The sequence below is a fragment of the Halichoerus grypus genome, chromosome 15, assembly GCF_964656455.1.
Source record: "Halichoerus grypus chromosome 15, mHalGry1.hap1.1, whole genome shotgun sequence".
Taxonomy (NCBI): Eukaryota; Metazoa; Chordata; class Mammalia; order Carnivora; family Phocidae; genus Halichoerus; species Halichoerus grypus.
This window is the reverse complement of record NC_135726.1, coordinates 49,200,270-49,224,299: the sequence shown is the minus strand read 5'-3', so window position 1 is coordinate 49,224,299 and position 24,030 is coordinate 49,200,270. Positions and strand designations below refer to the sequence as shown.

The window sequence follows — 24,030 nt, the reverse complement described above, 5'->3', positions numbered from 1 at the left end:
GCCGCGGATCGGCCCGTCGAGAGCGACGGTAGAGGGCCTGGCGCGTGCCTGGGAAAAGGCGGGAAACGGAAGAGGCTCGAGGCTCGCGCATGCGCACACAGTCAACTGCGGACGGGGCGTCGGAGGAGAGGCGCGCGCGTTGGTGTGTGGAGCGCGTCCCTTGAGACAGGGTTCTGGAGCCTACAGAAACAGCTCTTCATCCTCAGCGCCAGAAAAAACAGACCTCAAACCCTCCCTTTCCATCCTGACCCCCCTCCTGAAGCACACGAGCAGCACACGAGCAGCCCTGGTCCTGAGAGACATCATTACTCTCTTCACAGCCCTGAGAGAGACGGCCCAGCTCTTCCGGGAGGGACCGGCCTCTCAGCGGAGGCCACCATTGCCGGCCCTTCGGACGACCCGGCCGTCCCGGAGCCCCTCAGCTTCTGGACCGGGGCTGCCTTGGCTCCCCTCGGGCTGCTTCAACAACTAGCCCCTCATTCCACGGACGAGACTTTGCGTCCCCCTTCTGCCTGAGCGCTGTGGAGCTGGAGCCTGCCCTCCCCCAGGGCCACCATGGCCTGCGTCAGAGGGGGAAGCAGCGCTGGCGGCTTAGCGGAGTCCCGGGCCCGGCCCCCTCCCATGCTGCTCGCCGCAGCTCTCCCTTCGTCCAGCCGCAACCTTGCCCGAGACTTCGGCAGACCCCGCAGCCCCGCCCCCACGCCACCCTTCCTGAGAACACAACCCCCAGGCCACCGAGCCTGGCTGGACTGGAGGCGGCCTGGCAGGGGAGCAGGTGCCTCCCTGCCCGCCCGGGGCGACCTGGAGAGCTCAAGGATCCCCGAGGCCCGATTTTCCACCCAGTGGGGATGGAAACGCCGTGAGGGTAAGGGTTTACGTGTAGCACCAGGTGGCTGGTGCCTAAGGCAGAGGGTGCCCCGGGGCTGTGAGTTTGGGGACCGATGGGTGAATACTGGCGGGGGTTGGGGGGGGGGTGGGAGCTACTCTCTTTCCTGGCCCGAAGCTCAGAGCCCTGTCCCACTTCTCTCTGATTTCCCCCAAATCCTCCGTGGGGAGGTAGCCTGGTGCAGGGAAGAAGTCACAGCCTGGCTCTGCCACTCCCGATATCAGCCCTGCCTCCTGCAAGGCCTTTACGTCTCCAGGCCTCGGCCTCCTCATCTATCAAATGGGGCTGTTGATCTTTGGAAGGACTGGTGAGGGATCCCCAGAGCCAACCTGACATACGGGCAGGCCTTAGTTCCTCTCGACTGAATGAATGACCGTCTCTGGGAGGCTCATTTCCTCCCACCTCAAACTCACCTGTGTCCCTGTAGTGTCTGTGATTCTGGCTGCCAGTTTTCTTCCCATGTGCTGATGTCCCCCCATACCCTGATGCCACTTCATGTTGCCCCTTGAAGGCCAGCTTCTTTCCCTGGGCCACTGTTCCACCCCTCTTGGGTGATGAATTGCTCTTTAATGGAGACCCCACATCTGGTTCTGAGTCCGAATCTGTGACCCACTCATAAAACATCCTCCACTCTGAGGCTCGTCGCTGTGTGGATACTCGGTGTAGTTTTGAGAGAAATCCCCACTCAGTCGAAGATCTCAGCTGGGATTTGGCTCCTCGGGCTGGAACTCTTTGCTGGGCTGTAGGGTCTGACTGTCTCAGTCTCTCGTGGGATATAGATTCAGTCTGGGCAGGTGATCCATTTTTGGGTCCCGGTCTAGGCTGGGCTGGAGGTGTTAATCCAGCTTCTTGTTGATCTGGAGGTTGCTGCACTGGGCCAGGTCCTGGCTGGGCAACATGTGCCTCTCTCAATTCTGGCTCCTCTTGAGTTTCAGATTCTTTTCCTGGCCCAGGTCCCTGCTGGGAGGCGGCTTCCTGTTGAGAGGAGGGCACCCGGTGCACAGGAGGTGATTGCTGTGGTGCAGGCTCCTGCGGGGCAAGAAATTCCTGCTGCAAACCTGAATTTTGTTGGGTGCTAGGTTCCTGCTGGGATTCAGCTTCATGTTGGGCAAGGGGCTCCTTCTGAGGGAGGGGTCTTTGCTGTGGATCGGGCTCCTGCTGAGTATTGGGTCCCTGATGAGTCTTAGATGCTGGCTGGGCTGTGGCTGTCACTTTTGGCCCAGGCTCTGGCTGGGTGATATGTGTCTGGGATGGCTTAGGTTCCAAGTCAGGCCTAGATACTGACTTAGAACCTGGCTCCACTGTTGTTACTTCCCTCTCGGGAGGTGTTGCTCTCCCAGGTTTCATCCTTCTGGGCCCCCAAGGCCTTTTTTGTCACAGATCCCTCATTGATTCCTCATAATGGCACCTCCCTTTGGATTCCACTCCTTCATCCTGGCATTCCTGGTCTTCCTTTTTAAGGCAGCTGCAAGTGGCACTGCTGACCTCCACTCCTGTGCCAAGGGATGCACTTCTGTGCCTCCTGCTGTGGGAGGAGGGATTAGGAACGGGAGGAGGCTGTGTGCCCAGCACTCTCCTACCAGAGGGGAGGGGCTTGCCCTCTTGTGTCATAAATAGGACCCCACCCCACTTACCACTCAGTTAAAGCGTTTTTTCTCTTAAGGCAAGCAACCTAATTTAGTCCTTTGTTTCATCTGGGATGACAGAAGTCAGATACTGGATGAGTGTTTCTTTTTTTTTTCCCCCTCCCCTTCTGACATTTCAGGAAAGGGTCAGAGGGGAGGCAGTCTTTATACTGTTGTAATAATCTTTTCCTCTTTATTCATTCTTTCAAATGGCTGCCAGTTTAATATCCTTATATTTTTGCTTTGATAATTTTATTTCCATGTTTAAAAAATGACACCCTCCCATTCTTACAGCTTGAAGCCCTTTTCAATGGCATTTGAGATCTTCCACACCATCTCTCTAGCCTTGAACTGTGGTTGTGAATATGTGTTTTCTTTTCTTTTTTTTTTTTTTTTAAGATTTTATTTATTTATTTGACAGAGAGAGACACAGTGAGAGAGGAAACACAAGAAGGGGGAGTAGGAGAGGGAGAAGCAGGCTTCCCTCCTAGCAGAGAGCCTGATGCAGGGCTCGATCCCAGGACCCTGGAATCATGACCTGAGCCAAAGGCAGACGCTTAACGACTGAGCCACCCAGGTGCCCAAGAATATGTGTTTTCTGTACTAGACTGGAAACTCACAGAGTGCAACGACCGTTAATGATAATGATGATGATAAGAAGAATCATAAATATTGAAGGTATTTTATGTGTTGGGAGACTGTGCCAGGGTTTTTTTGTTTTTCTTTAATCTATATTGTCTTTAGTAAGATCATGTCGGATTCGTTGCTATACCTGCTTTCTTTGCCCCACTTAGCTCTTACCTCAAAAAGGTTTGTTAAATGGGTAAAAGAATAAAAAATTGGGCAGTGGAGAGGAAGAGTGAGGCTGGTGGCGGGGAGAAGTGTGTGTAGAATCTGGGTAGAATTTGCAGTAAACAGGCTAAAGTGGGGATTGAATGAGTTGCCAGACCCCATTTGAAAGAAATGATTTTGACTTATTACATTTAAAAATATTTATTGACTTCTGCTTGCTACTTGCCTGGTTATATTTAAGGTCATTTGGGACCAGTTAAGAAACCAGGGTTTCCAGGTTTCTTTCAGGTAATTAAGCTTAAGCCCGGGAAAGGGGAGAGGGGGGCACAGGAAAAGACTGACAAGAGAAGAGGGCACCAGAGGGAGCAATAATCTTGGGGAAAATGCTTTGTGAGAACACTGGAGAGGGGTCAGGGAGGGTGAGCTGGAAGTGAGAGAAGAACATCCTCTAGGGGTGCTCACTATCATCTTGACTGAGAATATTTCATTGGGAGAGCGAGCCCTCAGAGGTCCTATAATGGCAGAGCAAAGCTTGCTAGCTGACATTGTTTGAGAAATTCCTGGCAGGCTCTGGAGTGCTTGTTTGGCTTCCTGTGGTGCCTTTGGTGCCCTAGGGTGAAAATAAAGATTAATGTTAAAAACGTTTTAAAAATTTAATTTTTATGAAAGCTTTCAAGATGATGTAAAAGTGAGACTCGTCCAATGGAAAAAATAAAATTAAAAAAATTTTAAAAATTAAAATAAAGAAAATATATTCTTCACTCCTCATTCCTCAGAGCTGGATGCTTAACCAACCGAGCCACCCAGGTGCCCCCCAAAATAAAATACTTAAAAATAAATAAATAAATTTTTGATAGGTACTACCAAATTGTATTTTACTTCTACCAGCAGTGATAAGGATCTTGATTTATCTCATTCTTCATAATATCATCGTTTCAATCAGTTTAATATGCCAATTTACTTTTTATATGACATTTAAAAACTTCCCAAGAGAGGAACCAAATTCTATTTGACATCTTCAGAGATCAATGACTGGGTCCCCAATAGCCCCATCTCCCTCCACTTTGATAAGCAATGGGCTTCTAAAATCTAAGAATTTGGTCGAACCTTTCTAGTATTAGGAAAATTGTATCCGCCTCCCTTGCTCGTCTTATTTCCTCAAGTTGACATTGAGTAGAAAGTGTTGAGAGGTGTGCTTATCTTGGTCTTCATTTCACTTCTCTTGTCTATTCTCAACCCCTGCTCCATCCCTAGTTGATTCCACAGAGTGCCTCTGGTTTAAGGAAGGTCATTCGTTTGAAACTTACTGGTTTTCTTCACACTGGCCTTGAATTGATCACAGGGACACTGCTTCTTTGGCATCTCAGGCACTGTCATGATTTTTCTTTTAGGGGCTCTCAGGAACCAGTCTGAAATAACAGGGTTGGTGCTTAGAGGGGAAGGTTAATATCTTTGAGAATAGGGAGTGGGGCAGGGCTTTACTTGCCATCTTCCTTGCCTTCCAGTTTCTTTTTCAGACTGCAGTGGAGGTGGGGAAAGGGGTCAACACAGAACAGTGGGGATACCCAGTTATATGAGCACCAGGATTTCTGAGTTGTTTTGTCTGACCTGTATTGGCAAGAATTTGGTGGCAGGTTTGGAGGGGGCATCAGGATATCATTAAGGAGACCAAAATATGAAGAAAAGATTGAGGCGGCTGCCTTTGGCTCCTTTAACTAGGCCAAGCATTTTGCCTCTCGGATCTCAGTCTTATTTATGGGTAAACAAAGGTCAAAAACAAGATCCAGGAATTTTTTGTAAGGCAGCCCTGGGTTATTGGGGAAAAGAGTAAAGGGGAAGGGGCAGCCAGAGATTCAGCCAGCTCCCCTGGACTTTGGAGGGGTCCTGCTCTTGCCGGAGACTCAGGAAGAAGACAAGCGTTGGTGCTGCATGTGGTGGGCTGGAGGAGAGGGCAGTGGGTGAAGTCAGCTCAGAAAACATCTGTACTGGTGTGTGGGAGGCAGGGGTGGGGCTCAGGAGAGAGTTGGTTGGTGATGGTGCAGTGCTATTGTTGATACTGACCTTTGCACTCACATTCTTGGCCGCCTTCGTGGAGCCACCTCTTAGGAGCCTGGCGATCGTCCCGATGGCCTCTGGCGACCCCTGGTGGAAGGAAACAGGTCATGGCCAGGCACCGGAAAGGGAAGGGGCCAACAGAAATGGTACCTCAGCATTGTGCTACCTGCATCAGTGGTTTTTCCTTTCTCTCTCTCTCTTTTTTTTTTTTTTTTAAAGATTTATTTATTTATTTATTTGAGAGAGAGAGAATGAGAGAGCAAGCACATGAGAGGGGGGAGGGTCAGAGGGAGAAGCAGACTCCCTGCCGAGCAGGGAGCCCGATGCGGGACTCGATCCCGGGACTCCAGGATCATGACCTGAGCCGAAGGCAGTCGCTTAACCAACTGAGCCACCCAGGCGCCCTCTCTCTCTCTCTTTTTTAAAGATTTTATTTATTTATTTGAGAGAGAGAAAGAGCACAAGCAGGGGGAGTGGCAGAGGGAGAGGAGAGAGAGAAGCAGGCTCCCCACTGAGCAGGGAGCCTGATGCCGATGCCTGGCTTGATCTCAGGACCCCGAGACCAGGACGTGAGCCGAAGGCAGACACTTAACTGACTGAGCCACCCAGACATCCCTAACTTCCTTTTTTATTTGGGGATCTAGGGTACTTCAAGAGAGGAGTATTTTAAATGGATAAGGAATTGAGGTTTAAAATCTGGCTTAGAGAAGAGCTTAGCTGGAGGTAGGTGGAAAAAGAATGGCTTCTAGATGGAAGAAAGGACAAAAAGTGGGCATAAATCAAGACCTGACAGGGACACCTGGGTGGCTCAGTTGGTTGAGCATCTGACCCTTGGTTTTGGCTCAGGTCATGATCTCAGGGTCATGATCTCAGGGTCATGGGATTAAGCCCTGCATCGAGCCCCATGTCGGGCTCTGTGCTCCATGTGGAGTCTGCTTGGGTTTCTCTCTCTCTCTGCCTCTGCCCCTCCCACCCTTCTCCTGCTCTCACTCCCTTTCTCTCTCAAATATATAAATAAATTTTTAGGAAAAAAAAAAAAAAAGACCTGACAATACCCCCTAGCCCCAGCACACATTAAAATTCTCATGACTTAAGGAATGAGAACAAGGAGCAGATTATTCCATAAACTAGTCAGGATCTTCACCTGACCTTCAAGTTCCTGTATTTGAATCCGTAATCCCAGTTCAACTATAAGAGGATGGTATTTACCTTTGTGCCTCCGGAACAAATCCATTCCTCTTTTGGCCTCTAGTCAAGTCTGTCTTATTACCTGATGCTGTCTTATTCCCATTTTGTGATACCTAAAATATTTCTATGACAATCAAGGATGATGGTTGATAGACTTGAGACTCTGGAGCTAGAAGTGGGCCCAGATGATGCTTCCTTTGTATAGTAGTTTCTGATATTTCCTGTAAAAATTAATTATGCCTTCACATGGTTCTCCATTGTATTTGAAGGCAGCTCTCTTAATGCACAGTTATATGTATTGTTTGTTGTTTGAAATCTATTGTGGACTGAATTGTGTCCCCCCCAAAAAATGATGAAGCCCTAATCCCCAGAATGACTGTATTTGAAGATAGGGCCTTTAAAGAGTTGACTGAGTTAAAATGAGTTTGAATTAAGATGAGGTCGTTATGGTGGGTCCTGATTCAGTCCAACTGGAGTCTTTATAAGAAGAGATTTGGGCAAAGGGATACCAAAGATGTGAGAAAATAAATTTCTGTTGTTTAAGCCCCCCATTCTGTGCTATTTTGTTAGGTCTGCCCTAGGAAACTAAAAATCTTTCTCCCACAGATGGCTCAATAGTCATTCAACTACATACAGCTGACACATGGTAGGCACTTGGTAAATGTTTGTTCAATAAGCAAATGAACAGATTGTCTGGAGAGGGCCCTTAGAGATCATCTGGTTCAATCCAGGGCTCTTTCCCAGACTTGTGCCCTTTCTGCCACACAGATGGAAGGTGTTGCATCATTTTCCCAAGTGCTAGTTTCCAAATGTTCTCATGTGCTGTTTTGAGTGCTATTAAAATGATTCAAATAGGCACACATAGCCCCTGCCATCTAAACTTTTCTAATATTTTACTCTCAACTGACCTCTACTTGTAGTTCCAGAGGAAAGCCACAGAGTGCTAGAGCCAGAGGGAATCTTGGAGGTTATTTAGTTAAATCTCTTTATTTAGAAGTTTTTTCATTCTAAATGTAATATAGCTATATTAGAGAAATTTTGGAAAGTGCAAATAAGGAAATCTTTGCTCTTATCATCTGGTGGTATTTTGGTGTGTTTCCTGCATATGATTTTCTTTATACAGTGATAACCATAGTATGTGAACAAGTTTCTTTTTGTTCACTTAATAAGCATGTTTCTATGTCATCTTCATAATGGATATTTTTATTAACTTTTTTTTTTTTTTTGAGAAAGAGAGAGAGTGTGAGCAGAGAGGGGCAGAGGGAGAGAGGGAATCTCAAGCAGGTTCCATGCCCAGGCAGAGTCCTACTCAGGGCTGGATCCCACGATCCTGAGATCATAACCTGAGCTGAAATCAAGAGATGGACACTCAACCAACTGAGCCACCCAGGCGCCCCCCCCTTTTTAGAAAAGATTTTATTTATTTACTAGAGAGAGAGAGTGCATGAGTTGGGGGAAGGGGCAGAAGGAGAGGGAGAAGAAGATTCCCCGCTGAGCAGGGAGCCCAATGACAACTTGGGGCTTGATCCCAGGACCCTGGGATCATGATCTGAGCCAAAGGCAGACGCTTAACGACTGAGCCACCCAGGCGCCCCAATAACAGACATTTTTAATGACTGCATAACATTCCCATTAAGCATATGAGCTCCTAATTATTTAACTGTTCACTCATTGCTGAATATTTAGATTGTTTTACTTTTGGATATTGATAAATTTATGTTTGTAACTGTTTTCCAAATGTTAGATTATTGTCTTGGGCAAGATTTCCCAAAGTGGAATTGCTGGGTCAAAAGTTAAGAATAGTTTTATGTTTCTTGATATTATTACTAAATGGCTTGTGAAAGGGTTGTACTAATTAACTAAATCACTCTCCCTTTTTTTTCAGATGAGGAAACTGAGGCACAGAGAGAGCAAATGAAATGCCCAAGTTCACAAAGGTAACGGTGACACATCTGAAGCTAAAACCCAGGTCCAAGTTTCTTAAGTCTGTTGTTCTTTCTGCAGCCTTTACAACCCTAATTCCATGGTGTAACTTAAAATGAAGCTGCACGTTCCTGTAATATTATGTTTCCCAAACCTCAGACATTTCTGGGCCACCTTTATGATGCTTTCTGTAGCTTGTACCACCTCTACTATTACTTACTTCTTACTTTTTCTTTAAACAGATTTAATTTACAAAACAGCCTCATCCTCTGCAATATTATCAATATTATCTGCAAAATTATCAGATTAGGGGTTTGATACATGCTTAGATTTTTTTCTAAGATGCATTGACATAAACATAACTATTGAAGTAAAAGCTAATTTATGTCCTACTGAAAATCAATTTTGGAGAATATTGATACAGTGGAATAAGCATGAACTTTACATCCAGGCAGGCGGACCTGGCATCAACTACTTGCTCTGTCAGTTAACCATGTTGTCTCGGCTTCTTTGATCTTTGGTTCTCTGGTTTGTAAAACGAGAATAGTAGTATCCGCCTTGCAGAATTAGGAATAAATGAGCTACTGGGGGTGCCCAACGGCCAGTGCCCAAGTAGGTGTTCAGTACATGATGGTTATTATTGTGGTTATTATTGCGGATTTCTGTCACTCAGTCCCAAAGAGGGTGTCTATGCTGGTATGTTAGGTTTGTTGCTTTCTGCTGACCTGTATGTGTAAAGAAGCTACTCCCACTTGTTAGGACTCGTGGTAGATCTATCATTATTTTGACTTCCCTGTTCCACTACATATTAACTTTATGATTTCGGACAAGTTGCCTAACTTCTGTGTTTCATTTACCTAATTTGTAAAATGGGGCTAATAATAGTCTATTAGTGTGTGCACATGCATCTGTTTCCCAGCTTTGTCCACTAGAGGGCGTAGAAGCACTAGCACCTCGTAGCCATGGGCAATACCTTAGTGCCCATGGTTTGTGAATACCATTCTCCAATGAAAGGAACCAGAGCTCCTTGGAGAAATGGCAGATTCCAAGGCAGGCCAGGGAAGTACAAGATGAGCCCGGAACATCTTGTGGTATCAGAAAGTCCGGAACTGCTAAAAAATGCTATGTCAAAAAGACAGAGAAGCCTACTTGCAGGAGCTCTCAATAGTCAATTCTGAGACAATATGAACAACATAATAAATAATGATAGTAATGGATTATAATCCATAAATATCCATGAGTCTTTACTCATATAAATAAATAATTCAATAAATAAATGGGAGAGAAGGAGAAGCTTTTTCTTATAGTAGAATCCCAATTAATAAATGTAGAAGGAATGATGGAAATAGAAAATCACCATTTGGCTAATACCATAGTAACATTTGTTGAAGGTGGGAATCATCAAAGGATTTTAAAAATTAGTGGGCAAAAGTATGATGAGAAGAAACAGGCTATTTGCATAGTCTTAAAGTATCTCTCCACAAGATACTTATTAATTACAGTGGGAAAAAGAGTAGCTTTACATTAGAGAAACCTGGCAGACACCACCTTAAGCAAGTGTTCAAAATGAATATCATCAGTGAGCGCCCGGGTGGCTCAGTTGGTTAAGCGACTGCCTTCGGCTCAGGTCATGATCCTGGAGTCCCAGGATCGAGTCCCGCATCAGGCTCCCTGCTCAGCGGGGAGCCTGCTTCTCCCTCTGACCCTCCCCCTTCTCATGTGCTCTCTCTCTCTCTCTCAAATAAATAAATAAAATCTTTTAAAAAAATATATCATCAGTAGTTGGGAATGATCATTATCGTGGGCCATCTGATTTGATGCATGGAGAGGGCACACATGACTTCTGTGGTATTCTTGCTAAAAATGCATAATCTGAATTTAATCATGAAGAAACATCAGACAAACCCAAACTGAGGGGCTTTCTACAAAATAACTGAGCAGTACTCTTCAAAACTGTCAAAATCATGAAAGACAAGGAACGCTGAGAGACTGCTCTAGTTTGGGGAAAACCAAGGAGACATGACAACTTTATTCAGTGTAGTATCCTGAATTGGATTCTGGACCAAAAAAAGGACATTAATGGGGTGATTAGCAAACCTGAATATTAGTACATTCATTAATAGTATTATGTCAATGCTAATTTCCTGGTTTTGATAATGATATTATGGTTATGTAAGATGTTATTTGAAAAAAACTGGATGAAGGATATATGGGAACTCTGATTATTTTTATAGCATTTCTTAAGTCTGAAAAATGAAAAGTGAATTAAAAAATACATTGTGTTTCTGTGAGGTAATATGTGTGAAGAGCTTACAACATTGCCTGCCACATAGGATTGCTTAACACATTTCAGCTATTATTGTAGATTAATGTAGTTAATGATATTATAAGTAATTTATCTATTATTACAAGTGATTTGTTTCCTAACATTTTCATATATTCTTATCTATTCTCCCGCTCTGTGAAAAACACACTGTGCATGTATGTGGTTATTTTAAGAGATAAAGTAAGATCCGATTTTATTTTGAGAATGGGGGGGATGGGAAGGTGAGGGGTGTCGTTTCCTCTAGCCAGACAGGTCCTGCAAAGCTGTGTTGGGCTGGAAGACTGGGATGGAGCCGGATGTGGCTGTAATAGCGCCACCTGGCGGCAGAGCCAGCTTTCCCCAATTCATTGTCCTTGTGTTTTAGGAGCTACTTGAGATATTTTACTCAGTCCGTTTATTGAATCCTTGCTAGGTATACATTATAGATCATTTAATATTCACAACAATTCTATGTTCTAAATGGTATTTTACTCATTTTAAGATGGTAAAACGGGCTCCAAAAATGAAGCAGCTTGTCTAGGGTTGTAAAGTAAGGGTGGAACAGGATTTGAATCTAGGTTCCTTGGGCTCCAAGGCTGAGTTTACAGGTCTAAGTAAGTCTAAACGTGTCGTCAGGTTTGAGAACTATTGCAGGAGTTCTCAGCTGGGGAGCAGTTTCCCCCTCCAGGGGACATTTGGCAACGTCTGGAGTTAACTTTATCTGTCTTAACTGGGGGCAGGGGTGGAGAGGCTGCTTTTGGCATCTAGTTGGTAGAGGCCACACAGATGCTGCTGAACATCTTACAATGCACAGAATAGCACCCTACAGCAAAGACTTGCCCAGCCCAAAATGTTAATAGAGCTGCTATCAAAGCCAGGTGTAGAGTCTTTTAAGGGCAACATTTTGAACTTAGAAACCTGAGCATTTATTCTTTCACTTAGCAAATATTTACTGAATACTATACTGGATAGTGTGAGGGATATGGAAACAATATACCAGATTGTGCCACCAAGGAGGTTACAGTCTAGAAGGGCAAGGGTGGAGGTAGGAAAGGCACACCTTCAATATAGGACAGAATATGACAAGTGCAAAGAGAGAGTCAGGTTTGGACTAAGCATGTTCACAGGACGGAGGGCTCATATCTGGTTGAGAGAGGTATCAGGGAGGCTGTGAGGAGGAGGTGGTTTCTGAGCTGAGTATATGAGTGAAGTTAAGCTAGTGGGGAAGCATGAGACCCATTCAGGGAACAACCAACAGTCTAGTTTAGGTGGAACACAGAGCATTTGTTAGTGAAATGAGGGGTGGATTGGAAAGGCAGGTTGTGGTTAGAGCTTTGAATCGAGGGTGAGGACTCTAGCCTTGGTGTCTGTCACCATGATGGAAAAGCCTTCCCCTCCAGACTGGCAGTCTAGGCCCTAGCACTATGGGGCCCAGCACCTCCCAGAGATCTCTCTCTACAAGGGAAGGGAAGTGTAAAATTGGGGTGGAGTAAGGTGAACTTCTGATTTTAAGGATCAAATTGATGTTAAATATGTAAAAAAGCTATTTTACCTCAAAGTAGGCCTTGAGGAGTTGGTTCTCTCGAGTAGAAACATACATGGGATGAGCTCTCTTCTGCATGGTGGTTCTGCTAATGGTGAGGCCACCTGAGATGTAGTAAAAGCTGGAGCTGATTTGGAGCCTTTAACCTAAGGCCTGCTTCCCAAAAGGTGAGCTTAGTATGGCTAAAGCTTCCAATATGGATACTATCTGGTGATATGATTTTTCTAGTTTATTACTTTACCATTAAATAGCATTAAAAATTATTGGTTGCATTCTGGTGCACTATAAAGAATATAAGCAAGGACTTCTCATCCTCCATGAATGTACAGTTGCCTTTAACACCTTTACACTGCCGTCACCAAGACTGGCTCTTCTGGAAAGGGGTTAGGGGCAGAAGGTAAGGGAGCAGATTTTTTTTTTAATTTAAAAATTTTATTTAAAGATCTTATTTATTTATTGGACAGAGAGAGTGAGCTCAAGCAGGGGGAGCAGCAGGCAGGGAGAGAAGGAGAAGCTGACTCCCCACTGAGCAGGGCTTGATCCCAGGACCCTGAGATCATGACCTGAGCCGCAGGCAGACGCTCAACCGACTGAACCAACCAGGCGTCCCAAGGGAGCAGATTTTTATTGAGCCAGTGCATATCTGTATTTCGTTAGCTACGGTTTCAGATATTTCGATACCCACTATCTCATTTTGCTCTCGCAACACTCTGGATGTAAGTATAGTCTTCTCCTTTTTGTAAATGAGGAACCAGGCATTGACAGAAGCTAACGTGTCCCAAATCCTTGTAGCTGGAAGGGGCTACATTTCAATGCATGGTTGTTGGGTTTTTTTGCCACATTTTCTTCTCTGTTTTACCACATTTTCTCCCCCCTGTTTCCCCTTTATAGAAAATTAATCTTATTACCTGGATTTGGGCTGCTAGAGACCACAGGCATCAGCATTAGTGGCAGCAACAGAAGGAGGAAAGAGATTAGAATTTTCATTGCGACTGTTGGTGCTGCTGTTGAGTCACTTGAGGAGAGTGTGGAGGGTTCCAGTTGGAGGCTCCCGACGTCTTCCTGGGGATGGTGGTCTGGGCTTTAATCCCTGGCCAGTGTTCCCATTAGAGGGCGAGAACAGCTAAGTGACGCTGACCTTGTTAGGTAACAGGTTTACAGGAATCTGGGAGGCAAAACTGGCCAAACAAAAAAATGAAGCATTCTTAAGAACACAAGAAGGTGACTGACAACTTGGCAGCAATACTGGTTCCCTCCCCTCCTCTTCCCCCACTCCCTACCCCCCAGGGTGCTAGGATTTCTTCCCCAAATCTTTTTGCTCTTTGAATTTCCTTATACCTTTTGGTGATGCTTTCTAGCTTAATATCAGGCAGGAAAGCGAGTACTAAGGGTCAGCAGAAGAGAGGATGACATGGTCTGTTTCCCCTCTGTCCTCCAGGCCCCTGGAGCAACAGGAGTGTTGCTTGAGAAGTTGCTCCGTCCTCACTCTGTTTACAATTTCCTCCCAATTCTGTGGCCACATAAGTAAGGTGGAAAGCAGAGAGGACTGAAGATGAGAGGCTATTTCTCTCTTGCTCAGAACATTGCCCCTGAAGCAGTGGGTCATACTGGGCTTCCTTGTTTTTCATCAGGAAGGTGGCTGTGGCTTAGTTGCTCTAGACTAAAGGAGAAGGAACTGGGTTGGTGGAAGACCCCCAGGCCTTCAAGGCCAAGAAGGTTTGAGAAACAGGAACCATAGGAGGGAAGGAGCCCTTAAAGGGTGTTTGCCTGTGCTGTTGGGATTGTTGGCTCCAGACTTTGGAATCAGCCCAAGGCAAAGGAAGAAGGTAATACTACTTAGAGTAACCATTAAGGTAAAAACATCAGTACTTACTAAACTTGACTCATTTCAGAGACTTTGGGAAATGTGCTCAAAGAAAGAGGAGAGACGGGCTTGAATGCTGAGTGATATTTGCTGGGGCTGAGGGAAAGGTTAACAAGGAAGTCCTTCCTGGCAGCCTCCAGGCAGGAGTGAGAACAGATGGCGTGATTGTTTGACTTAGGAGGGGAGAGGCAAGGCATGAGTCAAACCCTTTTTGATTTCTTTTTTTTTTTTTTTTTTTTTTTTTAAGATTTTATTTATTTATTTGACAGAGAGAGACACAGCGAGAGAGGGAGCACAAGCAGGGGGAGTGGGAGAGGGAGAAGCAGGCCTCCCGCGGAGCAGGGAGCCCGATGCGGGGCTCGATTCCAGGACCCTGGGACCATGACCTGAGCCGAAGGCAGACGCTTAACGGCTGAGCCACCCAGGCGCCCCAACCCTTTTTGATTTCTGTGTGATCATTCTTACCCTCTCAATTTTCTTTTCTTTTTTTTTTAAGATTTTATTTATTTATTTGACAAAGAGAGAGAGACAGCGAGAGAGGGAGCACAAGCAGGGGGAGTGTGAGAGGAAGAAGCAGGCTTCCCGCGGAGCAGGGAGCCCGATGCGGGGCTCAATCCCAGGACCCTGGTATCATGACCTGAGCCGAAGGTAGACGCTTAATGACTGAGCCACCTAGGTGCCCCACCCTCTCAATTTTCAATTTATTGTTGCTTATCAACATGTTGGAGAGTTGATTGTAGACTTTGCTACTACAAAGTTTATAAAGCACCTTCATGAGGCAGGCACAACGGGGATTTGCCTCCAGTTGAAGGCATGGGCTTGGTCTGAGCTTGGTCTGATATAAACCATGGATGTGGTTTCTCTGGAAAATTCTAACAATGGTCTCTGTTCTCAGAAGGCTCAAGTCTAACCAGCGAGATGACATATATTCATAAAACCTAGAGATGGAAGTGGAACCAAATTCCAGAAGTGGCAGGAGTTCACTGTGGGCTCAGAGTCACTTGGGAGGACTCTCATTAGGTGGAGCTTGGGCGGGGTCTTGCTGGTAGGGTAGGATTTGGATTGGTGGAGGCCACAGAGGAGGGCAGTGCAGAGGAGCATGGAGCTAATTGGATGGGGATCTTTGAGGGTAGTGGAGGGGGTGTTACTGTTCATTTTTGTGTAGGGCCTGGCACTTTGGGAGTACTCTATCAGTGTTTGTTGAATTAAGTGATAATCTCGTAACACTTTAACTAGGCCTGGTATGTTAGGAAGCATGTGAAAAGTGCAGTCCATTATCAGAAAGAAAATTTCACTGATGAATGGTCATGTACCACAAGGGACCTGGTGGGAGTGCTTTCCTTTGCCCACTGAGTTATCCGTCAGTCTGCTCCCAGGCTGCTGCAGTGTCAGTGAGCTCCTCAGCCCTTCCTCCTGGTCCCCTCAGTCCTGGCTCCCTGTCAGTTCCCTCTGTCTGGTTTTCCCCTCCAAGGACTTGGGGTGGGGTTTGGGTCCTGGGTACCATGGGAGGGGGCTTTGGGTCCCTCAGGTTCATTGATATAAAACACCCCCAGGACAAACAGACTTTTTTCTTGTTAATATTGACAACTACTTAGAGTCCATCTTGAGAACATTATTTGTTTCAACCCAGCCTCTGCCTTACAAAGCTTCCCCTTCAGGAAGGAGGTAAGGGAAAGTGGGGAGAAAATACCATTCTGCCCCTATTTGGTTTCCTGACTCCACAGTGTACTTAGTAGACATTCAGAAATGTTTGTTGATTGATTCCATGATTCATGCTGCCCTAATAATCATTTATTCATACATATATTCAGTAGACATTTGAGCACCTAATGTGTCCCTGGCGTTTGCTAGATGGTGGCTACCGAGAAGAAGGTGTGAAGCTGTCTCTGAGGGGTTCTCACTAGACATAGAGACCCACTGAGGGCTAACCTAACTGCTCCATTTCACAGAACGGAAATTTAAGTTATATGATTTGTGCAACATCATACAGTTCCATTAACCTCAAAGCCACAGGCCAAAAAAAAAAAAAAGAAAGAAAAGCCACAGGACTAACACTCAATTTTTCTGACCTGCTAGAATTTCTGTTCATGTGGCAGCTGTAACAGGAGAGAGTGGACATTCAGAATGAGCCCCAAAATGCCTTGGATTAACCAGAAGGAAATGTCTGACCCAAGTATGACCGTCTGGGACATTTGCATTATTACTATTTTTTTTTTTCACTTTGAGCTTGAAATGAGGAAAACTGAGCCCAGAAAACAAGAGTGGAAGATTTTCACAGGGGGTTGCTGGGATGGTCCTCAAAAGTCTGTGTCTACCTCTGTTGAGGTATTTCCCGCTGAACTGTGATGGTCTGGCTTTGAATTAGGTTCCCTCCGTAGCCCAGAGCTCAGTGAAGGCAGAGACCAGGTCTGGTTCATCTTTGTGTCTCCAGCGCATAGTACACAGCAGGCTCTAATAAATATTTCTTAAAAAAATAAAACTGAATATGGGGCTCCTGGGTGGCTCAGTCAGTTTAACGTCCAACTCTTGATTTTGGCTCAGGTCATGATCTCAGGATTGTGAGCTCTAGCTCTGTGCTCAGCAGGGAGTCTATTTGAGAGTCTCGCCCTCTGCCCCTTCCCCCCACTCCCTCTCTCTCAAAATAAATCTTTTAAAAAGCTGAATAGAAAGTATACGCCAACAGAAGTGTGGGGTGACTGAGCCGCTATACAAGTAGGAAAAACCAGTGTCGTCGCCTCAGCTGATGTGGCTTTCTAATACAGGTCTAGCGCCCAGAATGGGGAGACGGGTGGTCCTGTGGCTCTGCTGCGCTGGTCAGAACACTCCTAGAATACTGAGTTTCCGCTGTGCTGGACACACTTCGCTGGCCCATTGGAAAGGGACAGAAGAGTGTAGGGACTTCAGGATTGTCATTTGGGAAAGGTCTGTTTTGTGAAAATGTGTTAGATGCATTTCAGGGCCAACAGAGTAGGACTCGGACTGGTGAGTGTGCAGCAGACACGTTCAGCTCAGGATGAGAAAGAGCTGTCACAGCAAAGTAAATTTCCTTGGAAAATTACAAGTTTACTGACGGAGTTCAGGCAGGGGCTGGATATCTGAAAACATGTCACAGTGATTTTTTTGTTGTTTTTGAAGGTTACAAGGGCAGAGTTTGGCTTGGAACCCAGCTTCCCCACTAATACCACATTTTATTATAAAAACTGCCCTTTGAATGGTGACATGACTGTATGGTGCAGGCTGAAGTCCGTCTGACAGCTACTTCCGGTCATTGTGGGTGGTTGTGATTCTCATATCTAATCTGTGACTTGGACTTCACCCGCTCTGTTGATCCCCACCCCCTTCAAGGGCAAGAACAGTGAGGTTACGTGCATTTACGGTCATGGCCACCAGATGGCAGCGCTGCCCACTGGTATTTCCTAAGAACACAACTGAGGTGTGGGCAAGTATGTATGTGTGTGGGAGGGGGGGCGCGGTGTTAGGATGAGGGAAAAATGAATGAAAAAATGAATTAGACACAAATGAAGTGAATAGGTAATTTTCTTCCCTGTCAAGTGACAGAGTTGAGGTGAGTCTGAAACCATTGCATTTTAGAACTGGAACCCCCCCTTTTTTTTTAAATAAAGATTTTATTTATTTCAGAGAGAGAGAGAGCATCTGTGCGCATGAGTGGGGGGAGGAGCAGAGGGAGAGGGAGAAGCAGACTCCTTGCTGAGGGCAAGTCTCCAGGTGGGGCTCGATCCCAGGATCCTGAGATCATGACCTGAGCCAAAGTCAGACGCTTAATCGACTGAGCCACGCAGGAGCCCCCGGAGCATAATTTAGAGAAGTCTCTTAAACTTTAATGTGTTTACCGATCACCTTGTTTAAATGCAGGACTGATTCCTCTGGTGGCGCCTGAGATGCTGCATTTCTAATAAGCTTCTGGACGATGCTGCTGCTGGTTGATGGGCCACAATTTGCGTAGCAAAGCTTTTAGAGGTCGTTTAGGGATTAGGTCTCACTTTACCTGATTTATGGGTGAAGAGAAACTGAAGTGCAGAGAGAGTATGTAACTAGCCTAACAAAGTCATGACTTTAGTGCGTAATTTTTTGCATTTTTTTAAAAGATTTTATTTATTTGACACAGAGAAAGAGACAGCGAGAGAGGGAACACAAGGAGGGGAGTGGGAGAGGGAGAAGCAGGGAGCCTGATGCGGGGCTTGATCCCAGGGCCCCGGGATCATGACCTGAGCCGAAGGCAGAGGCTTAATGACTGAGCCACCCAGGTGCCCCACTTTTTACATTTAAACCCAAGCTTCTGACCCTTAGTCCAGTTCTCACTCCACTGTATTGTGTGGCCCCCTTTGTGGTTGTTAGTGGCATCTTTTTGGAATAGGAACCTGGAGCCCTGATTTTCACCACTGTCCCCTTTGGTCTTTGCTCAGGATGTCGCTTTGGTCACTCTCTTACTCAAAATCTTCGAAGGCTCTTGTGTAAATACAAGATCAAGTTCAGATGTCTCTGTCTAGTTTTCGTGGCTGTACAACATACGGTCCCAAATTCCCTGTTTCTTAATCTTATTTTTCCGCCATAGTTCTCCCTGCTCCTTCCTATTCCCTACATACCATGTTCAGTCTTCTCTCAATGGCGGTGCTATTAGACACACCTGCTTGTTAATCCCAGATCCACCACCGACCTTGGCAAGTTACTTTACCTTTCTGAGGAAATAACGCCAAGCGGTGGTTGGGAGGAATAAAGAAAATAACATGCAAACCCCCTCTCACTCCTGAAATCCCCCTCCAAATGAGCATCTCCGGTGGTGCCTGACACCTGCTTCCCAGTGCTTGTGTTTCTCATCATCTCTGTTTCCCTAAGACTTAACCGTTCAAAGGCCTAACCTGAACCCTGCCTCTTTTGTGAAACCTTTCCCAGCCATTCCTGACCTAGTTGACCCCACCCTTCTATAAATTATTTCACCTGAGTATTAGCATTGAATTATGTGCCAGCCTCTCAGTGAGATCCCAGAGAGAGGCTTGAGGGATACTTGGATTTATAATAGTTGAGGGATAATTGAGTTGCATCTTTTCATAGCGCTCACGGAGTATGTCACAGCTACCTTCTCTTCATTGCTTACTGCCTAGCAGCAGCTCCCTGCACCAGCAGCACCAGCTCCTGGTGGTTTGTGAATACTTTAGGGATAGTTCTCATCAGGGTCCTTCCTGCCTCTGGATTTGGGTTAAACTGGTGTTCCTCTTTGCATGTTATCGATGGCCCCTCCAGGGGTGATGAAATCTCTTTATGGAAACCTCAAGATAATAGTGGTAAGGAAGTTGAGCACAGTATCATTGCTTCAACAACCTGGTGACAGGAGATTGTGTACACTTTCCTATTTCATGAAATTTACAAAAGGGTCCTTACTCACTTCAGAAGAGATTAAGGAGAAAGACCAAGTGGGGAGGGCAAGGTTGTTTAAGGGAGGTCATGTAGCTCTGACTTAGATTCTGTGAACAGTCCATTCAACTGTACCTGGAAGTGCCTATCTTTGCATGTATTCGTATATTTGTATCACGTGATGTATAACTCCCTCCCTCAGTGCAATTAGGAGCTCACTTCAGGCTCATGACAGTACAATTATATGGTGTGTGCCTTCTCTGCAGCAAAGGTTTCCCTGAAGTCTGGAGAGAAAATAGACCAGCAGGGCTGGACACTTTACTTAGCATCCTGCCTTCTTTTTTTATTGGACAGCAGTCTACTCACCCATCACTTTCTCAATCAGGGGATTTTTGGTCTTTGCTTTCCCCTACCATGGGTCCATGCCAAAGTCCAAGTATATTTATCTTGTGCCTGGAATTGGCTGTTATTTTTAAAAGAGAGGCCTGAGGAATGGCTTCCTTATTGATTTCCAGGATTCTAATCTTCATTGTCTAAGCTGGTGGTTTCCAGCCCTGGATGCTGGTTAGAATTACCTGCAGGGCATTTAAAACCTACCAATGCCTGTGCCTTATCCCCAGAGAGTCTGACTTAATTGGTCTATGGTGTGGCCCCGGCATTTATAGTTTTTAAAAGCTTCCAAGTAACATAGTCATTTTACAGAGAAACCTTAGGCAAGTGTTCGAAGTTAACATCACCAGTAATGGGAGATATCAGTATCACCGGCCTGATACGATGGACTGAGAAGGCACAGCATCACGTCTGTGGTATTCTTGCCAAAAGTGCATAGCCTAAGTTTAATCATGAGGATATATTAGATAAGCCCAAACTGAGGGTCATTTCACAGAATAATTGGCCAATATTCTTAAAAAGTTAAGTTAATGAAGGTAAAGGAATTTCTCAGAAACTGGCCCAAATTAAAGGAGACTAAGGAGATAAAACCGCCAAATACAGTGTTTGATCCTAGATTGGTTCCTAGGCCAGAAAAAGGACCTTAGTGGAAAGGTTGATGGAATTTGAACAAGATATGTAGATTAGTTCATTGTATTATCAATGATAATTTATTGATTTTGGTCATTGTACTGTGCTTATCTACAACATTAATATTTGGGGAAGTTGAGTGAAGGGTATATGGGAACTTGGACTATTTTTGGAACATTTTTGAAGGTCTGAAAGTATGTCAAAATGAAAAGTTAAAGAAAAAAAGCTTCCAGGGAATTAATGAATTGCCAGAGTTGAGAACCACTTCCCTAGGTCATCTTGCCTAATACTGTCAGAGTTATTTTCCTGACAATGCTATTTTGTCATGTTTCTGACTTTCTTAAAGTTTCCCAGTTACTCCTATCATCTGTAGGATAAGTTCGGATAACTTAGGCTGCCATTCAGGGCCCCTGTAACATGCCCCGATCTGCTGCCTTGCTCAGCCTGTAGTTTTCTTTCTTTCTTTTCAAGATTTATTTATCCATTTTACAGAGAGAGAGAGCGCACGGCGGGGAGTGACAGAGGGAGAGGGAAACCCAAACAGACACCATGCTGAGCTCAGAGCCTGACACAGGGCTTGATCTCATGATCCTGAGATCATGACCTGAGCTGAAAACAAGAGTCGGACGCTTAACCGACTGAGCCACCTAGGCACCCCAACAGTTTACTTTCTTGTGTCTGAATTTATTCTAATTCTTTTTTTTTAATTAATTTATTTTTTTATTCTAATTCTTTCTCTTATTTCTATAATGCCCTTGCCTTCCTGCTCAGTCTCCTGAATTATTGTTTACCCTAAAGCCCATCTCAGACCCTGTCTCTTCACCGAAGCCCTTTGTATCTCTGTTGGAAGCAGTCATCTTTCCTTTCTTTGAATTCTAGTAGGTAGGATGGTGTGGAGTGAAAACATGAGCTTTAGATTAAGAAATATGTGAGTCTGATGGGCGCCTGGGTGGCTCGGTCAGTTGGGCGTCTGCCTTCGGCTCAGGTCATGATCCCGGGATCCTGGGATCAAGTCCGGCATTGAGCTCCTTGCTCAGTGGACAGCCTGCTTCTCCCTCCACCTACCCCCCTGCTCGTGCGCTCTCTCTCTTTCTCCCTCTGTCTCTCTCTCAAATGAATAAATAAAATCGTAAAAAAAAAAAAAGAAATATGTGAGTCTGAGTCCTAGTTCCATTTTTAACAGTTCTTAGAGAGGAGACAAGTGACTTCTTGAAGTTTCGGTTTCTCACTTGCAAAATAGGGGTAATAGCATTTACTTCAAAGGGCAATTCTGAGCATTAGATGAAGTCTAAACATAAAGGTCCCTAGCACCTAGGAGGTTCCTTCCTCCCTTGGTTTGTAGCTCAGCAGTCTTCAAAGGAATTGTGGGTGCAAAGGCCCTCGTCAAAATTTTCTGCCGGTCTTTAAAAACATACTAGTACTGAGATGATAGATACTCCTGAGCTGAATTGAGTGCTTGGGGCTTTAAGGAATTCAACTGACATTCTTTTTTCCTGGAACCCAACTCAGTGAATAAGTGACCTATGGATAGAAGAATGTAACCCAGCAGAGGGAGAAGGGAGGGACAATGGGTTTCTAAATGGGAGAGCGCTGTGTTACCTCCCACACCAACGCCCCTTTGCTCTCGGTCAGACAGCATTGAGGAAGTACAACTCCTTACTAAACTTCTTAAGCCATGAGTCCTGCCAAGCAGCCCTCACTAATCCATTCCGTGCCCAAGTGCACATGTACAGAGGTGAGTCAGGTCCCCTGTGCAGTGAACGCTTTGCTCCCTTTTCTGCCCTCTCAGTGCTGGGTGCTCTGGTTTGGCTGCAGTCCCAGGTCTTTAGTATTGGTCTGAGAAGACAGGCCCAGGAGGGGCAGACTGAGAAGGAAGTCAGGTGCCAACAGGCATGGAAAGAGATAGGTGAGGCTGCCATTGTACAAAGGCCACAAACTCTGGGTGTGTTTTATGACTGTTTCTGCATTTGGAATCTCCTCTCCTTTATGACCATTCCAAGAACTCTCTCAACCTCCTGCTTCTCATTACATCTTCTTTCCCTAGTGCACCTCTTTTGTGGCCAGAGAATGGCTATGCAAATAGTTGACAGTTCAGTAAGAATGACTTTTCATGGGGACCAGGAACCTCACCCCATTTCTTCCCAAAAGAGATTGAGGTTCATAAAAGCAAGCTTTTATGAGGGATGTGCAATTGTGAGTGTGGTGTGAGGGAACAGGTGCATCTGTGAAAGGCAAGACAGGAAACAAAATGCTGACCGTTGAATCCTGCAAATGGGGTCGGGGAGCAAAAATCATTCTGGAAGGTAGATTTCATCCAGGAGACCTCTGAAATCTTAGGCTGCTCTCTTCCCAGATTAAATTATTAATATTTATTTGGGTGGGAGAGGAGGTTAAATTATGAGTTGTGGGATGTTGGGTAACTTACTTAACGTCTCTGTCTCAGTTTTTTTCATCTGTTAAAACAGGGGTGATGACATTCATGGGATTTTTTAGTGAAGACTGTATCTACATCACAGTGCCGGGCACGTAGTGGGTGCTGGGTGGGTGTGAGCTCTTACAGTTCTGACAATAGGCAGAGATGCCGCCCTGGTCACCTGGGTGGGGATGCACTTTTTAGCCAGGGTCCTGGCAGGCCAGCTGGAGATGAAAATGATAGGGGAAGTTAATTTCCAGGAGTAGAAGGATTGGGTCACAGTAACTCGTGAACAGCATTCTGGAAAGTGTCATAATTCCATGGCAGGATCCCCAGAGGGTGTGTGGCTTCTGTCACAGTTATTGTCCCTGGGGGTCTGGGAATGTCCTAGAGTTCGGTGGTCTTGCTGGAAGCTGAGCCTAGAAGTGGGCTTTAGGGGACGTCTTGGCAAACAGCATTCATCTTGACCAAAGAATTCCCTGCTGTGGCTGGGCGCCGCTCCTGTCTCTGCACTGTTGTTACTTAGAAGGAGTAAAGAGAAGGACTGCAGAAAGATGACATAAAGAAATGAATGTATAGATTCACAGGGCAGAATTGGAACTGGCACGTGTAAGTTATAAGGAGTTCTATGTAAGTTTTATGTGAACATAAAAGGACTTCAAAAAACCCAGACTCTCCATGTAAATACAGTGACTGCCTTGAGTAGCTATTCCCAGAAGCACTGAGGCAGAGTCACAAACAGGGTGGGTAGTATGGCCTTCTTTGCTAAATGATGAGAAAGGCAAAGGAGGAAATGGGCACGGGGGAAAGAAAAGGGGGTGGCGAAGGAAAGGGTGGAAGGGATGGTTAGTGAGGGCTGATCGCACTCCAGGCACCAACTTACCTTACTCTGTCCCTGTCTTTTCCTAATGCGGTGAGCCTTATCCTTGTGCTACAGATGAGAGAAAAAGAGGCTCAGGGAGGTGAAATGACTGGTCCTGTGTCATCCAGCCAGTTAGCGACAGAGCTACTGTGTTTCACCTCAAAGCTTGTGCTTTTGCCTGTGT

The 24,030-nt window shown here is 45.5% G+C and overlaps 1 protein-coding gene and 1 long non-coding RNA gene across 2 annotated transcripts in view; one reads left to right on the top strand and one right to left on the bottom strand.

Moving 5' to 3' along the window:
• Positions 1-2,902: 2,902 nt before the first annotated feature.
• Positions 2,903-13,304, bottom strand: CXCL17 (C-X-C motif chemokine ligand 17). Its single transcript, XM_036103355.2, has 4 exons — positions 13,226-13,304; positions 5,365-5,445; positions 4,611-4,712; positions 2,903-3,913 (listed from the first exon to the last, which is right to left on the bottom strand). The coding sequence occupies exons 1-4, from the start codon at positions 13,302-13,304 to the stop codon at positions 3,816-3,818; spliced, it is 360 nt and encodes a 119-aa protein (XP_035959248.1). The 3' UTR covers positions 2,903-3,815.
• Positions 7,394-24,030, top strand: part of LOC118542830 (uncharacterized) — a 62,325-nt gene continuing 45,688 nt past the window's right edge. The window contains exons 1-2 of the long non-coding RNA XR_013444275.1: positions 7,394-7,636; positions 8,432-8,483. This is a non-coding gene — a long non-coding RNA (uncharacterized LOC118542830). The remainder of the gene's footprint in view (positions 7,637-8,431; positions 8,484-24,030) is intronic.

Excerpts from the sequence above, each read along its gene's own strand:
- CXCL17 (XM_036103355.2), bottom strand. The coding sequence starts at position 13,304 with ATGAAAATTCTAATCTCTTTCCTCCTTCTGTTGCTGCCACTAATGCTG. Across the intron at positions 4,713-5,364 it reads CCAAGAATGTGAGTGCAAAG|ACTGGTTCCTGAGAGCCCCT; the intron begins GTCAGTATCAAC and ends CTGTTATTTCAG. Across the intron at positions 3,914-4,610 it reads GGCCAGTGTGAAGAAAACCA|GGCACCAAAGGCACCACAGG; the intron begins GTAAGTTTCAAA and ends TTTTCACCCTAG.